The following is an 18,611-nucleotide window of genomic DNA, read 5'->3' on the forward strand; positions in this document are numbered from 1 at the left end:
TGAATTTCAACACACCATCTGTGAAGTCTCTGTAGGTGGACTATCCAAATAAAGCGTTACCAAGAACAGTGTTTAGTTAATGTTGCCGTCACAGCTGACAAGTTCTTTTATTTTTTTCTCAGCGCTAAAGCTGCCATTGGGGGGGGGGGGGGTGTACCAGTTGGGCTAATGGCGCTCCTGAGGCGCCGTAATCCTTCAGCGCATTAGCCAGCTGAAGGTGAAAAGGCGCGTGAAACTCAATTCCACTTCCAAACCAAGAATAACAGTTTGTGACCCTTCCAGAGAAGAGGTGCTAATAATCCAGACTGGGGAAGAAAAGCCTAAAAGTACAGGCCACTAGTGACAGGCAAAATGGCCCAGCTCTCCATTGTCACGCAACGCGGCATGTGAAAAAGGTGAGGTTCAAAGGGGTGACTGTGTGAGTGACAGGGCGTGTGGAGGGCTGCCGTTCTTGTCCTCCTCCATCTGATGTCGAGAAATAGCTAAATGTGAAAATAAAAATCAGGATATTTCAACGAATAGGGAAATAATGTGCCCCGTTGCTGATGCCTGTGTCCTCAAGTCACTTCATATCAAGGAAGTCACAACACAAACACCGGGTACACAAATATGAATCATATCTTTGAGCAACATCTTGCTCTTCAGAGGAGTGTGCAGCGAAAGTTAATCTCTTCTTATCTTATCTCCAACCTGCAAGAGCAGTAAACATCACTGCCATTTACAATCATGGACAGTCTGATTGTGCTGTCCAATTTGTTATCAGAAGCAGCCAAAAAAAAAAAAACAAGAAAGATTCTGGGTTTTTTTTCTCACTTTTCTGACAGCTTGTTATCAACAGAATAAAACCCTGTTTCTTTCACAAGTGCGAAAATATACTGTTCTCCCAGAAATATTACAGGAAAGAGGAATGAGTCATGTCAAATTTGCTTATTTACGAGGTGAGAATGAGCCTGATTGTTTCCAGAGACCAGCAACAAAGAAAACAGTGCAAATATGCTGAGCTCGTTAATTTCTATGAGTGTGTGGAGTGCGTAGTGCGTTCAGTGTGTGTAGACCTGCGGGCCAACTCAAACCAGAAGAATTTTCTGCAGCAGTGCATCCACCTCTACATGTCACATATCAAAACCATGTATGGGAACGGCAGTCACCTCACCATTCACTATATCTTTGGATGGAGGTTATTTTGTAAAGCAACAAGGAGGCTTCTCCATCTGACGAACAGGCAGAGCCGCCATTTAAATCAGCGCTCAGCAGGGTGTAATGGGCCGAATCTCTCTGCACAACACATCAACACGGCACGGACGCCTGGCCAGCTGACACCGGGGCAGCCGAAGGTGACTGATCTTGCACCAGACAGGCGCTGCCTCGAGAATGAATCAGTGGCAGGCCTGGGCTCAATCCACTGCAAAGTGAGGGGGAAGCTGACGGATCACACATCCCTGCTATACTTCTCTCTCTGCCTCCAGTGCCCCACCTCTTCATTCTCAGTTACACGTCCGCCTTGATGAGCTACCCTAACCGGCAAACGGCCGTTTCGATTTACTGACCTTCGGACCGGCACTTGTTCTGTGTTAATTATCTGGGAGAATCAAGCTGTTTTTCCTGTTGGAGGGGGTCTCTGCAACCGTAGACTACGATCTTCCTCCGTGACTAGGACACTGATAAGACACGCACCTCTCGCTAAGTATTTTAATGTCATTTAAAGAAAATGGAGCATTTCCTGTTAGCACAGCAGACGATGGAATGCTTGTTATGATTATGCTCTTCGACATAAACATCTCATTTAGGCCTGCAGGAGATAGGAGGGACTGGAGGGCAAAGCTAAGACTAGGAAGGGGACGGCTACACAGGCCACGAAACAAGCCGAGAGAGAGAGAGAGAGAGGGGAGTGAGAGAGAGAGAAAGAGAAAGAGAGAAAGAGAGAGAGAAAGAGAAAGAGAAAAAGAGAGAGCCTCTCTCCTCCACTTCACTAATCACAAAGCAGAGATTGTGTTGATTACGAGGGCAGCCACTTACATTTTTCAACAAATTAAATTAGATTGTTCCAGATCATGGGGGGGGGGGGGGGGGGGGCACGCTGATAGGGAGGAATGATAATGAGACAGTTGAAAATGCAGCGGTGATTATGACGACGTGGCTAAATAACGAGGCTCTTTGTACCGACCAAGTTTGCGCTGATTACCATTCTGCTACTGCTCTGTGGCACAGTGCACAACCTGATTAGCAAGTCTAATGTACACAGGCATCTGAAGGACCTGTCCACAGCCCCATATACTGGCCTGACTGACAGCACAGAGAACTCGTACTGGCTGAACATGGCTTTAATTTACATCAAAACACATCTCCCTGTCACTAGATCTTCAAAGACAACTCAACTGAGCGGGGGACCAGGTTTTTTCCAACTTTCAGACCTCGGTACCGTAACACTAATTCTAAATATTTTGAGAGTTTTAGTTCACAAGATATCCCAGTTATAGTTCAAAAGATATCCCCCAGCGCTGACCAAAGTCAGTAAAAAAGTTCAAATGAACTGCAGTGCGCTTTCTCATGGGCGCAGGCTCAGGACCTTCTGTCTGGCAGAAGAAAAACCCAACGTGGCATTATAAAGGGTAATTGCACACCGTAAACAATGGGTTGTGTCCGCAAGATCCTGTATGACTTGGCTTAATTAGAGAATAGGAATGAAGCAGAGGAACTGAACAGCAACCCCCAAAGCCATTTGACACAAGAGCCCGTCAGGTTTGTGAGGTGGCGCGCTGTAATCAGATATGTGGGCAGACCACAATAAGAGAAGTGCGGTGGAGTCCAGCAACACACAGTTTCCTGTCTCAGTGAGACTTCTCTGGGTAACTGTGGAGCCGCTGAGGAGTGATAGCAACCAGATGGCACCAAAATGTCTCCAGTCCCGACGTTCCCCATTACCCCCTCAAATGACCAATTGCTTCCCGCAGTTCCTGTTCTCTCCAGCATCGGATGGGATTTCAGGAGCACGCCACATCTCTGACAATCAGAAGTAGTCCTTATCACAGTGAAGTCTAACCACGGGCTAGGCCACAGTAACCGCCTAGGAATGCTGGACCCCCACAATGAGAATGACACACCGAGGCATTTTAATAACAGCTCACAGGCCACAAACAGAGACCCATGTCCCTTATTCTGCATGACTTCTCTGTCCGGGGGCTAAGCAGGAGCCTCGCGGCCTCATAGCCTCACGCTCGAGACAGACATTCGTGTCGGAAAGGTGGAGGTGAACCAAGCAGACAGTCAGAGGGGAAAAACACAGTGTACTTTTCACGTTGGCGTAGGGAAAGTCAAACAGAACCATATTGGCACTTGACGCTGGCAGACAGAGCAAACACACACACGCACACACACACACACACACACACACACACACACACACACACACACACTTCTGTTGGCTAACACACTGGCCACCACTGCTTCAACCTCTCCAGTCAGAGGATGCCGGTTGCAAATCAAAGCTTTATTGGAACTACTTCACTTGGCAACACTGGCACAGCACTTTGGCCTTAGGTAGGGTCAGTTTCTAATATCTACCCCACTGTCATCCTTTAACAGCTTGAGTTCTCATCAGGCGAATCACATGCACCAACTTAATGATCGCTCTTCAGGCAGAGTTCTTTACATGACCTGCAAAAGCCTCACGAACACTGCGCCGTATATCACGTTTATAAATTGATCATAAAAACCCAAAGCTTCTCACAAACCCCTCCAGCCTTTGCAGGATGTGATTATCATTAGCATTGAGCCAAGGTTTCTTAATGACGTTTATGGACTTGGATTTGATCAGTTGATGACACATCAGGCTAACAGTAAATCAGTGTCTTCACTTCCATCATATATGAAGATTAACTGGCTGAACCCTGGACGTGTGATTAAAAGCAGACGCATAGCAAAGCCCATCCAAGACAAGATCCATTGCTATTTCTGTGTACGTCATGTAATCAAAAATACCATTAAATATCAAGTCCATAAAAACACCATTACAGGCCAGCCCTCATTAGATGAAAGAGTCCCTATGCAATATAAGAAAGTGTGTGCATGTTTGTGCGTGCGTGCGTGTGTGCGTGTGCTCCAAGGCATGAGACATTACTCTAGATCACACCTAAAAGAGAAGCGAGGAGGGGAGAATGCAAACAGTGGAGCATGTTGCTGTTAGTATGTCTCCATAGCACTTATTCTAAAGGAGACACTAGGCCATGTCTGTTTCCTGTGTGTGTGTGTGTGTGTGTGTGTGTGTGTGTGTGTGTGTGTGTGTGTGACTGAGTTAAATAACATTCTCCCAACATCTCCTCAGAACAGAACAGAGCGTATGTCATAATAAGCGGAAGAACAGCGGTTTCTCACATTAAATCTTTATCTCGGACTTTGTGGGAAAAACAAGACAAGACAGTACACTGGGGTCAGGGTCTCTGGTCCAAACATACAGCTGGCACTTCCTCCAAACAAAGGCCAAGTAATGATATAATGTGGGGTCATCGCTATGCAGCGAATCGGAAGGGATGGGACTGTGATACGTGAGTAATTTCAAGTGTGCAAGTGTGTGTGTGTTTGTGTATGCGTGTGTATGTTGTTGTACGTGTGCATGAGCATGTGCGCACACGTGCCGATTTAGAAAGAATACATTCTCTTCGCATTGAGCGATCAGGGGTTTTCAAGAAAACGCACTGTCTGAGACTCGCAACACATCTGGGATTTCCAGGAACGCTTTTTTTTTGTTTTTACTCAGAATGTGAAGTGGCCCCGTGGCCCCTGGCCCTGTGCCCCCCCACCCACCCCCCCCCCCTGTGGGATCCCCTCACATCTGCTCTCACATTGTTCAGGGGAACTACAAAGCATTGGGAAAAGGCAGTCTTCCATCCTGACTCCCCAAGGTGCTGTAAAATGGTGCGTTGGTAAGCGCATCGTCAGGCCACTCATTATGTAGTCTGGCATGATAATAACAACCAAAGGAAGACAGGAACTGTATCATTGCACATGGGATGAATAGGCCTGTCTTTCAATGCGTCATATTCAGGACCACATCCCTTTGTCTGACTATGAATCACTGAATTCTCTTTGTTGTCGGAACTGGGCCACCAAATGAACCAGACGGTCATTGCGTGTCTGACAGGGGGACAGGACTAGTGTCCAGTTTTCTGAACCCACCACAGAAAGGGCTTAATTTTGAATCATAATTTTTAGTTTTTGGAGCGGGGAAAATGATGATTTTAACAGTTACAGAAGACTCGTCTTCTCTCTTTCTCTGTTGCTTGGCAGAGGCAAAAGCAGACGAAAGCTCCGGAGCCTAGATGTGTGGCACAAAACAACAGACTTCCCACTGCAGTCCCTGCACACTGCACAAAGCCAGAGAGTCGAGAGACCAGTGGACTGTGAAAATAGGCCAAACAACGTGACCAGCAACCGCACCAGTTTTGTTGCCCGACAACTCCAGACCCTACTGACTGACCCATGTGGATTTATGTGTGAGCCTGTTTGTGTCTGAGTGAGTGTGTATGCGTCTGCGTGTGAGAGACAATTTGAATGTGTGTGTGTGTGTGTGTGTGTGTGTGTGTGTGTGTGTGTGTGTGTGTTTGTGTGTGTGTGTGTGTGTGTGTGTGTGTGTGTGTGTGTGTGTGTGTGTGTGTGAATGCGTATGAGTGTGTGTGTGTGTGTGTGTGTGAGTGTGTACGTGTGTGTGTGTGTGTGTGTGTGTGCGTGTGTGTGTGTGTGCTGTTCATTTACAATGCCAAAGCGCAATGTGGCACATCTTTTTTTTTCCAAAACAAAAGCACAAAAGCCTTCTGTCTGTCAGCCCCAGACCAAACAGGATGGAGGTAAATGAGATGTGTGATTTGCCAGTAATGGGGCACAGCAAGGTAGCAGAGAATCTGTCTTTCCTTCACCTCTACTGGTCTTTATTATGACGTCTCTGTGTGTGTCGTGTGAAATGTGCCTTTTAATGCATGTTTTTTATTCAATCCTACACACAGTATGTGTAATTCAGATGAACGTTAGCCTGAATGTATGTGTGTGTGTGTGTGTGTGTGTGTGTGTGTGTGTGTGTGTGTGTGTGTGTGTGTGTGTGTGTGTGAATGTGTGTGTATGTGTGTGTATGTGTGTTTGTGTGTGTGTGTGATGTGTTCGTGAATATATGTATGTATGGGTTTATGTGCATGCTAAGTTCATGCCTGAAAATGTGAAAGTGTGTGTGTGTGCATGAATGCATGTCCATATGTGTGTTTTTAAAAAGAAAGACAACTGGAAGAAGGGTAAACGAGACCATGCTTCTCTGTCCTCCTTGTTCACACACCCACACACGGGCATCTCCGCACAATTTCTGCAATTTCTCCCTGTGGAGGAAAACCCCATTTAGCTGGGGTCTTTTTCTGCCCTAAATCAACAATGCAGGCATGCCACTGAGCTTTCACATAACACACCCCAATACATGCACACACACACACACACACACACACACACACACACAGACATGGACACCCCAAGCAGGCTGCTTGTAGGTGAGGGACCGAACATAGATCAGACAAGGGGATCCACACACACCAACGCCACACACCTGTCTTTCTACACACACACACACACACACACACACACACACACACACACACACACACACACACACACACACACACACACACACACCAATGACACCGGCAGGACTCCAGGACAGCCTACACGTCCCCCCTGAGCACTCCCACAGCCCTGTGTGTTCGATGGGGATATGGAAACACAGGAAACACAGACTATAAATACAGCTCCCCAATGTTAACATGCTGTCCTGGGACCGGCTTAAGCCCATCTGCAGATGGAGAAGCTGTGACTATATTGGGCGGGTACTGCCTTTTATTAACAACAAAGGGAGCATCTGTTTTTTTCTTCTCCTTCTCCTTCTCCGTCTCCTTCATCCTCTTCATCTCCTCCATTCAGAAAAAAGTTATGCCTCTGCAAGTTCAATAAAAACAGTGGTAGCAGCCCCTGCAAAGACAGACCGCCAGTAAAAATGACTCCAAGAGAGTGTAAGAACACTTATAGTTGCGGTTGAGCTGTCATTTTTCTTCTCCTCCAGACAACCACTGCAAATGCTGAAGAGAAAGTGACACTGCATGTGTCTCATTTATCTGCAATTATTTTGCAAATTTGCAATTATTTTCTTATTGTAAGAGAATTTCTGTGAATGCTTTTAATAAAAAAAACCTGCCACTGTTATGACCAAAGGCTGTAGCCAATTAACATTTTCATTTAATCTGTCCAATTCATATGTGTTTATGGTTCACAGGATACATAAAGATGTTGAAATGGCAGCAATCATTCAGCCTTGTATGTCCCACCATCCTTAATCTTCGCCTCCACAATCTGCTAAATGATTATCACGTACATTCTCCATTCCGTCCATGCAGGCTTGCAAGCTTGCTGGAGTCAATGAACTCCTTATGCAAATGCAGGAGCGTCATTAAGTAACACAAACTGTGTGCGGAACGCTTTAAATTAATATTACAGCCTCGCCAACTAACGAGCGGCAGGCAGCTCATTTGTTAGCACAATGACAGGGCTAAATCGGCCATTCCAAGCCTTAGTCACTTTTCACGAGCATGACTGTCACACGGATTGTTAAGTCCCCTTTGCAAGTCTCCGGGTCTCTGTCTCCCAAACAGCCAAGTCTGAATGCCATCACAGCCCTTCAGGAATGGAGGCGCTTAGGGAGACAAGATTCTTTAGTGTCATTCTCCGTGGTGGAACTGGCCCCAGCTAATAGAAGAAGAAAAAAAGGAAAGACAGAAAAAAAACAACAACAATTTTGTCCTCATTCTCTTTGGAGTCCTGAGAGACAGCCCTGCATGTCAATGAAAAGCTGCCCAAGAGAGCCCCCTTAGCGAGTTCTGGGATCAATGCCACCTTTGTGTGTGTGAATGAACAGTGGCCCTCAGTCACCCCCGCCAGCTCGCCAGGCTCCTCTCTGCCCCCCTCCCAGCTGAGCGGAGCGGAGAGGAGCAGGGCAAAGAGGAGAGGAGGAGGAAAGGATGATGTAGACCTGAGCTGGAAGTGAATGAGAAGAGAAGACAAAACAAGACAATAGAAGAGACGAGTTGAGATGAGAAGAGAAGAGAAGAGAAGAAAAGAAAAGAAAAGAGAAGAGAAGAAAAGAAAAGAGAAGAGAAGAGAAGAGAAGAAAAGAGAAGAGAAGAGAAGAGAACAGAACAGAACAGAACAGAAGAGACGAGAAGAGAAGAGAATAGACAAGATAAGAAGTGAAGAGACAGGGCACTGGTGCCCAGTGATTCTGCTGTGCATTGATGTCAAGTTCAAATGTGCAAGTCTATGTCATTGATGCACATAAATAAAATGCACACACATCTCAGTAGGCAGGCATAGCTACACAGGTAAACACATAATATTTATTGGTAATTCTATATGCACATACACAGATGCATATCCAAACATAAATAACCACACCTACACTGTCACACTGCAGGGGAAAACTGCGGCTGTAACTGTGAGACTATACCACTGAAGACAGGCCGGAACATAGTTGTTAGCTGGCCAATAAGACATTTTACATTTGCACCAACCAATCAGAATTTGCAGGAATTTATTGAAGAAATAAAACTTTTAAAGTCTCTTGTCACATTTTCTCTACGAACCAACGTGGTATCACAGCTCAGCAAAACAGAGAAAGGCTGTGTTTGTACCACGGCCCTGATCTTACACCGATTATAGCAGTGGAATTATTAGCAGCGAGAGATATCCGGGGCCACTTCCATGTGTCTAAAAGAATGCACTGTACTGCAGACAAGCCCCAATCAGGAACACGCATCATTGGCTTAGAAGGGTGGGGTTGCGGTGGGGTGGGGTGGGGTGAGGGTCACTGATTAAATTTAAGGGAAAGAGTGGAGTTCCCTCAGTTGTCTGGTCTCCCAAGAATAAAAAGCCACAGCGGTCTGAAGCATTTATGGACGACGGTGGGAAATAGCCTGGGAGGACTTCCAGGGGGCTACCAGTGCACCAGGAGTCATCGGTCCTGAGCGAGACACAAGAGCGTCTGTCTGGGCTCCAGTGCCCCCAGCACACAGCAGCCCTGGCTCCAACTCAAGAGATCAGGATGGGGGGGCAGACCCCTGAATTTCCCATGTCTGGCAGTGTGTGTGTGTGTGTGTGTGTGTGTGTGTGTGTGTGTGCGTGTAAGTGTGTGTGTGTGTGTGTGTGTGTGTGTGTGTGTGTGTGTGTGTGTGTGTGTGTGTGTGTGTGTGTGTGTGTGTGTGTGTGTCTGTGCGTGTGTGTGTGTGTGTGTGTGTGTGTGTGTGTGTGTGTGTGTGTGTGTGTCTCTCTGTGTGTGTGTGTGTGTCTGTGTGTGTGTGTGTGTGTGTCTGTGTGTGTGTGTCTGTGTGTGTGTGTGTCTGTGTGTGTGTGTGTCTGTGTGTGTGTGTGTGTATGTTTGTGTGGCAGCCTCCTGGATACACAAGCTGTGGAACTGCACACATGCTGATATGCAGAGGCAAAGGCTGTGGATGAGACCCTCAGTCTCAGATAAAACCCCTGCATTATTTTACAAGGTAAATGTCTGAGGTAAGGGCCGATGTGGGGGACTGAACTCCAGCCTGGATTAAGCCTTAAGAGAGGCACTTAAGACACTGTGGCTTTTCTCTCTGTGTGTAGCCGGTTTGCATGGCATGTGATCTACGCAAGTGTCGTCCAGTGCCCCGCGGATCTTCCATTTGTCACACGTAGTGCCATGTGACGGGCCAGCTGGCATGGGCAAACTCAAAGGAAGCCCTCTTCCACCACTGGCACAGACGCCAACAGGTCCTCAACCCAGACAACTTGCATGTGCTTACAGGAATGCCACAGCTCATGCATAGAGAAAGCTCTGCTTTAAAAGCAGATAGCTCAACATTTAAAGTGCATATGAACTGTATTACTTTGTATTTATTTTTAAGACAAATTTGTAGTAGGTACTACCTCATACTTCATACTACAGATAGAACACACACACATGATTCAGGCCGGTAGCAAGTCATTATGAAAAAGGTTCCTGACAGGATTGCCCTTGATCTATTGCAGCGTTAGATCCACTCCAGTGTCTCCTGTTATCTGGGTAAGAGAAAGAGGAAGACTCTGGGAGTGTGTGGAGTGGGGGTCTGGCTAGGCTGCACTTGTGTGTGTGTTTATGACACAGGTAACGCAGCACCACGCCGGCACTTCCATAACACCGGCCCTGTGCTCCCCCCACGACCAAACCAGAGGAGCGGAGCGGCTCCACAGGAAAAACACGGCACAATGTCAAGAAGGGGAGGACCGGCCAGGAAGGAAGGAAGGAAATCCTGCTCCGCGCTGAAACAAAAGCAAAAGGAACTCACCGGCTTGAGACCCACTCCAGGACCTCACTGCCGAGTACATTCACAAACCTGACAAAGTAGAGAGAGGCACAGTGACAAGGGCTTTGTTTTGGTTTAGGGGGATGTTTGTTGTGCTACTGTTACTACCTGTAACTTTGAATCACTACCGGATTGGATTTGAATTGCTCTTGGAAGTTAACTTAAAACAAAGGCCTTGAGCAAAGAGAGAAGAACGATCTATTCTAATTTATCATGTCAGTCAATCTGATTGCTTTTTAAAAACTCTGACGGGAAAAAAATCAATTGAATGTGAAATTACCTTCTACACTTAACACCTTCTCAAAGGCATTTCAATTGCCTTTTCATCTTTCAAAACCACAATGCATCGTAGAACAAAACCAATCTATCGCAAAGAGGTTTCCTGTGCTTTGACAAAGGTGATCACAAAGGAATTTAACCTTGCAAAAAGTTTTTAATTGATGCTGAAGTTAGTTGAAGTGGAATGGAGGAGTCTTCTCCTGAGCCCTGGCATAATCACGTTGCTATCTCCCGGCAATTCTTGGTCTGCCAACTTCCCTCTGCTCTGTGCCAAGCTGAACACCCGTGCCTATAACCCGCCAAACAAGAGAGATTTCCCTATTCCACAACCTCCCCTCAATTCAGGTACAACTGGGTATAGCATGCAGAATCTGACTGCAGGGCCACTGAATTTCTGCTTGTTTTGGAGGAGAGTTCAGAGAGGCACCTGCGGCCAACAACATGAATAATGTTTCATACCCGTGGCACAAAGACTGGCATGTGCATAATGAGACAGGGTTGAACCTTGGGGAGCAAGTCTGAGAACAGAGTCGAAGAAAAGGGACAGAGAGAAAGAGAACGAGAAAGACAGACAGACAGGGCCATGGTCGATTACCATTTTAGCTTTTGCAGGACATGAGGACTTCTCAGGCTTCGTAATGGAAAAACGAAGAAAAGGAACTGAGAAGTGATTAACAAGATTGGAATCTTAATTACCCTTCACGTAGCAAGAGGGGAAAAAATACTGCTTCTTGTCAACAAAGTATTTTGGAATAATGGACGGAACATATGCATGCTGCACTGCCTAGGAGGCAGCGGAGGAAAGGGTGGGGGGGGGGGAAGAGAGGGAGAGGGATGGGGAGAGGCAGAGGAGAGGGGGAGAGGGGAGAGGGAGAGAGGGAGAGGGAAAGAGGGGAGAGGGAGAGAGGGAGAGGGGGGGGCAGAGGAGAGGGGGAGAGGGGAGAGGGAGAGAGGGAGAGGGAAAGAGGGGAGAGGGAGAGAGGGAGAGGGGGGGGCAGAGGCAGAAGAGATGGGGAGAGGGAGAAGAGAGGGAGAGGGACAGGGAGAGAGGGGGCAGAGGCAAAAGAGATGGGGAGAGGGAGAGGCAGAAGAGATGTGGAGAGGGAGAGAAGGAGAGGCAGAAGAGATGGGGAGAGGGAGAAGGACGGGGAGAGGCAGAAGAGAGGGAGAGTTAGAGGGATCAACCCCTTATCTGGTCTGCAGGACCAATAGGGACATGAGGAAAGGGGTGACAGGCCAGAGCCAGTGAACTAACCTATCAACACAGAATCTCCTTTTCGTTTGCTTGCTGGTTCGTTTGTTTTGTTTCGCTATTGCAGCCCCTTATGCTTTGCAAAAATGTTATCTTCATATATATTTTTAATGCTGATAGAAGTTGTCTGTGTGCTTGCCTGTATTTGTGTTTGTGTACTACGTGTCTTGTAACTCGACTGTTGCACCTCTGCACTTCACTTCTTTTAATGCAGCCCTGAGTAGTCGTCCAGTCTCACCCTCTCAAGTGTCAATCAAACCGACACCAACAGCCAGCCTGGCTTCATCCTCAGGCCCAAGTCTCCCTTGATTCCCTCCCTTTGCTTCCCTCACTGCCCGTCCTGGCGGGCTTTGGACTTCCCAGACTCCTGGACTCCGTCCACTCACGCGTCAATCAAGAGAATTTCCTCGACAGTCCGGAAAAACACACTCAGGGCCCTGCCACTGCGAGTGATAAGAGACCCAACGCATGTCTCCTGAGCTTCGTGAGGGTCCTCAGAGGGGTTAAGGTTGGGGAAGGGGAGGGGGAGGGGTGGTCAACATCCTCTGTTCCTGTTTCCAGATCACTGTGGAGGGGGCGGAGGTTAGTGGTTCGGGGGGGGGGACAGCATCAGAAGTGAAGAGTGAAGATAAACAGACAGGAAAGGGCAGAGGATGAGGTGTGGTCCGGTCCGGGTTGTGGTGATGGGATTTTTTTTTGGGGGGGGGAGGGTGGCCTGTGACCCACAGTGGGGAAAGGGGTCAGCAAGGCCATCGTCTCTCTGTCCTGAGGATGCACCCCCACCACAACCCCCCATCCCACCTCCTACTCCTTACAGACACACAAACACAGAAGCACATGCATACTCAAAGCTCAAATCGCACACAGAAAAACAACATAACAATTCATGTTGATTCTAATGATTCTAATGAGAGAAGTCTCAACCCAAGAGCATTCGGGGGGCGTTGCGACAGACAGTAAAGAGACAGACAGACATCATTACAGAGATCGCTATAATCACTGCTCTCTGATCTCCACCATCTGAGGTAAATATTCCCCCACCAAAGCTAATTTTCTTTGCACTTACATTATCTTTAGTTATGATCTATAATTTACATAATGCAGCCATTACGAGTTGGAATGTTTAATGGCTATACCAAATGCCGCTTTAGCTAAATGCAACATGAAAGAGCGGGAATCCGTGGGGAACGATAAAGCCGCAGAATTCACATGACAATAACCACATTCTCTCTGTTTGGTTTATCACAGGGCTTTTAAGCCATTATATTACATTACATTACAGCCCTATAGGCAACTGCAAACGAAAGTGGAGCAGAGAAGAGAAACCACTTAACAAAACTCTTGGCCCCTAAGGAACTTATTACTCCTCGCTATGTTTCTGCTTTCCCCCCATAACACATGAAAGGTTTCGCCCTCTGTCCCCTCAGACTGTTTTCCTCATAAGGGCTCACCATGCATCTCACAAGGCTGTCCAAAAATCACTCTCTCTAAATGTCAATATGGCCAAACCAGAACATATGCTTTTGAGAGAGAGAGTTCACATCAGATACAAAGCATCACTTAAATTTAAAATGTATGCTTACACAACCTTCTCATTACCATGTTGGCTGTTTTTTTGTGTTTTTTTGTGAGAGAGAGAAATAGGGAATCATTTTCTTGGACCTTCAAGGTTTCCCCCAGCCCTCCAAGTATCATGATCTACAGTGTAATGAGCTCTTACATAAGCTCTGCCCAAGATATCTGTGAGAGAGTCCCCAAAGGGACCCGCTTCAACTCCACTGCTGCCAGAAATCATTCTCATCAGAGAGTATAATCTGCACACTGTTTCATGCCAAGGTCTATGTCTCATGGGACCTATCCCTACCACTAAGAAAAACCATCAATTGTGTAACTCATCGAATCAGTGACGTGGCACAAATGCGCTGATGCCATATATGTGTACTTGAATGAGTATTACTAGACTCTATGTTGACTTCTAGCTAGCTAGCTAGCCTCCTGTGATTTATAATGACTGTCATTGAACGAGAAATAGCCAAATTAGCTGGCTAAATATATTCACCCAAGGGAAAATTTGAATACACGCTAGCAGTGCTGGGAAAGTTGACCCTCCATTACAACTTTTCTTAATGCAATATTTATTACACTATAATACAGAGATTATCTGAAATAAATATAATTAATAATACAAAAATAAAATGTTATAAACTCCGCCAGCAGCAAGAGATCGCAGTATAGACTTTTAATTTGTAGTATCTCAGTGGTTGAATAACCTGCCTAGTGCTGTCCATTACAGCGCCAGCCTTGGTATATTCAAAAAGCGTTTCAAAACTCACCTCATCATTTGCGAATTAGTTTAGAGGCATACTTTATAAATATAATCATAGTTTTGATATTTGGTATTATTATTATATTATATTATTACAGTAATAACTGATGGTTTTACTTATAAATGACACTTGATATTATTTTATTATTTTAATTTGATCATGTTTACTACTTTATTGACGATTGTCTCTATTGTTGTTTTTACTGTTTTTTATCTAATTTTGTTAGTTGCTCCGGATAAAAGCATCTGCTAATTACTTTAATTAAAACGATATAAACCTTACCTATAAGTCTATATATGTCTCTTTTTTCTTTTGGATACTTTAATCATGGGACTCAGTATGATGGTACTCTATGGTGGAAGTGTGTCCCCTGCAAACTGCCGGACGAAGACAATGGTGAAACTGTTGCAGTATTACAGTTGGCCCCTCTGTAAGTCAATATACAGACACTGCCTTTTATTTCCTGTGCATTATTTTTCATAGAAACCAGCATGGCTGGCTGAACGTAACTTTGGGGCGCCACTGATCTACAATGATGAATAATCCTGCAGCGCCTGGATGGGCAGCGGCTGCCCCATTGTTCCCTGGATTTCCTAACCTCTCTGGAATTCCTCCACCAGGAAATATGGTTTACAGGAGAGAGGCACCAAGCCCAGCTTAAAGCGTCACAGCCTCACCCTGGCAGGAGCTGCAGGCTTGTCCCCCAGGGAACCATATTGTTTGGTAGGAGCCACCCACACCCAAGAGACACACACACACACACACATTCTCTTTCTTCAGCATGGCAGCCCCTCTTTAAGCCCAAACAGTCCTCGGCACCCAATTTTATTTATGGGCAACTGGCAATGAGCAAAGCAACAAGAAACAAGCAAATCTGCCGAACATGAACAAAAGCTAGTTTAATGACTTGGCGAAATCATTTTTGCTAATTTATTACCATGAGCAAAATCCTAGGTGCAAAAGTGGGTGGGTCAGCGCAATGCGCCCACACGCCACGCGATAGCTTCAGTTCATGGCCAATGGACTTTGCTCATTGCTCGTTGCTTTGCTCATTGCCAGCCAAATGAAATTAGCGTTGCTTGCGTAGAATGTGTGAGTACCGCTAACGACTCCTAACTCCATCCCTCCGGATCTGACTGTGCATCTAATGAGAGGCGATCGGGTAAAGGATGACCAGACAAGAATCCTCCATTGGTTCCTGTCCTCCAGCCAACACTTTGATTCCAACCCCCCACCGCCCCACCCCAGCGACTCCCCAGCCTCTCCTGTGTGATAAGAGGGAAAAGTAATCTAACTGGCCCAACTTGTCACCCGTAGGAGGCCAGGGATGCACAGCTTTCATCAGCTTCAAAGCCACACTTATCAGCCTCTCCCAACGTGTTGATAGCCGCACTTGTGGACACAGCAAAAAAAAAAGGTGCCTTGATGCGCTGGTTAGGTCTGCTTCAAGGGATAAGCAATCCTGTTTTATGATGTATGCTGACTCACAAGCAGGAGCTTCACTGGTAGTTCTTACATAACTTTTCAGAGGAGAGAGGATTTAAGAAAAGATGATGTTGTGGTGATGTGAAAGAAAAACAAACGTTTTCTCATTTTCAGGGGAGAAGTCAAGTTGCAAGTTTCTGTCTGATGATATAATACTAATGTTCGCATAAATCACTGAGCTTGTACTTACTCTGTGTGAACGTGTGTCTTCACTGACTCATAAATAACAGCCCCTGGAGGGGGCGAGCACTGTTGAAGGGAATGCAGAGAGCGTTCTGTAAACATTAGCAATATCAGTCCCTTTCCTCTAAATAGGCTGAAGTTGCTCAGTGTGAGGAAACAGACTTGTAGCTTCCCCTCTGGACCAGACAGTCTTCAGTATCTACATTGAAACCATCTGCGGGTGGCTCTGGGTTAGTGGAAAGGAATGCCTGCATACATTTCGGTCTTGGGAACCCGTGTTTGTAATGACACTCTACGCAGTGCCCTCGACCCGCCATTCCCGCGACGTTCCCACAATACTTGGAAAGAGAACTGCTGGGAATATGCAGGGGTTGCTTTCCAGAGAATAGACGTCTATGTTCCAGAGTACAAGACTGAGAGTGGTCTCTGTGGTCCCTATCTAACTGTTCCTCACGTTATCAGGCCGAGTGAGAATGCAATTGGTTCTTAAATGTGTATCACCAAAAAAAACAACCCCCACACTCACACAGCCTTTGCTGTTGCATTCCTTTCTTTGACATTCCATAGCTAAATCAAAGAACCTAATTGTGGACATATCACTGTATACACTTACATACAATTTATCATATCCCTGTTATCATATGCTATCTCCCTTCCTTCCTCCTTTTGCCCCAGTGTTTGCTCTGTCATACCATTAAGGTGACCACATGTCTTCTAATTCAGGACAGTGTTGCTCTCATTGTGGATAGCACACGCACACACACACAAACACGCATGCACACACACACAGCATGCCAGCCAACCCAAGTGGTTTTAATTTTTCTCCACCTGCGCTGTCCTTGGCGTAGCGCAACTCCGAGTTACCTCAGCCCTTGGCAGGGCCTGAGTCACAGGTATTTGCTAGGCTCTGCAGTCGCCTGCCAGGCCCATTCTGCGCCTCTAAGGAACCATTCGTGATTGAGAAGGACCCTGGAGAAAACGACTGAAATGCTGTGTGAATTGAACATTAATAGTATATAGCAACCCTCCATAATGGACACTCTGATTTAGCTGCCAGTGTTTTTTTCCGTGCTCTAAATGTTAATAAATAACATCAACGACAGCATAAATGGGGGACACAACTTGGGAAATCAATAGCCACTGTAGTCTCCAAACAACTAGATAAGTGTGCCTCTATAAAAGTCCTCGTATATGATTTAGCAACTTCATCCATCACATGACCAAACAGTCTACGTGAAGTGAAAAATACCAAATAGCCAAGTCCAATGAAAGTGGACAAAACATTTTACTCAGTTCTAGTTTATTTGACAACAACAGACGTGTCCCTTTATTTCTCACTAGTCTCTGGTGGTCATTTATGCAGTAGTGGCAATTAAACGATTAACTGGATTATAGATCAAGCATAACACCATTTACTGTTCCACTTTCCACGACAGGGTTGTCTGACAGCACATGAATAGTTTACTAGGGGACAGCGAAGGTTAATGCCTCCCAATGTGTTCAACGCTTGGACAACACAGATGCCGCCTCTCCTGAAAATCCTTTACGCGGTCTCACAATGATTTAACTTCATAATTAAACAGCGGTTTTACCCTGAGATATACAAACCGTAACGATCTCTGGGATTGACAGGCAACTCACGATTTGGGCTCTGAGGTGCACCGCAAGACTTCAGCGGTTTGCATGAGTACCATGCATATTAAATAGCTCTGTTGTTAAGGAACCTCTACAGCCAGTGTTGTGAATCTAATGGAAACATGAAGCTTGTCTCAGGCAAAATGTTGTGCGTTTCAATCAAACTTACCGAAAGAAATTCCAGAGTTCCAACATAATCGCGCTCAGTCTTCAAAAGTTCGTTTAAAACGCAAACTCTCAAACGGAGCTGTTTCTCCAAGTCTTTCCCGCTTTCAGCCCGGTGTTCGGCTTTGCCTTCTTCGGTCATTGTCAAATAGTTATCACAACTTTCTCACAAAGAGAGGTTTAAATTATATTGTGAATAATTTGATTGAAGCGGACAAAAGTTTCCAACATAATCCAAACTGAAGGGTAAATCAACAGTTCACCGTTGCCGCGTTGAAATCCTTCGATTAAAAATCATTCACGCAAAAAAATGCAACTAATTGCAAATGTTGAATGAGCACTAAAGAGGAGAGCAATCTCAGTGCAACAGTGTCGTTTGAACATTCATCAAACACTTGTGTCCATGTGACTCCTTGGACCTTCTTCCTAAATCCAACCTCCCTCCCTCCACCACAAGAAGGACAGGAAATAAATGCCTGGGAATTCATGCCAGCACGGTCCCGTCTGACACTTAGGAGGGGAAACGTTGATGGCATGGGGCTAATTAAAATTCAAAACTTTCCCAGACTCAATTCCACTAACATCGTATATTCGCTACAAAACGGAATGTAGGCTGTATTCTAAACGTTATATTTAGCCTAATATTGGCATGTGATTTGTTATTACAGTGCATGAAATGCCCTGTATTGTTATTCCTAGGCTTCTTCTTCTTCTTCTTCTTCTTCTTCTTATTCTTGTTACCTTTTTCTGCGATTAATTCAGCCCGAACCGCTTAACGTAGAAACTTCATTCAAACTTTGTCGCGTAGGTCTTGTAAACGACACTTATGCTATGTATTTTTCACTTTTCAAAACTTTATACTTTTTAAGATATTAAATAAAAACGAATCGAAAT

General features: G+C 45.7%; 1 protein-coding gene across 1 annotated transcript in view; it reads right to left on the bottom strand.

The window, feature by feature from the left end:
- The window catches only part of prex2 (phosphatidylinositol-3,4,5-trisphosphate-dependent Rac exchange factor 2), a gene marked incomplete at its 5' end in the record, with an annotated part of 133,701 nt that extends 115,842 nt beyond the window's left edge, over positions 1 to 17,859 (bottom strand). Inside the window, one exon of the mRNA XM_080855016.1 lies at positions 17,722 to 17,859. Coding sequence (XP_080711142.1) covers positions 17,722 to 17,859 — 138 coding nt within the window. The remainder of the gene's footprint in view (positions 1 to 17,721) is intronic.
- Positions 17,860 to 18,611: the final 752 nt, after the last annotated feature.

This window comes from Sprattus sprattus (genome assembly GCF_963457725.1).
Source record: "Sprattus sprattus genome assembly, chromosome: 17".
Taxonomy (NCBI): domain Eukaryota; kingdom Metazoa; phylum Chordata; class Actinopteri; order Clupeiformes; family Clupeidae; genus Sprattus; species Sprattus sprattus.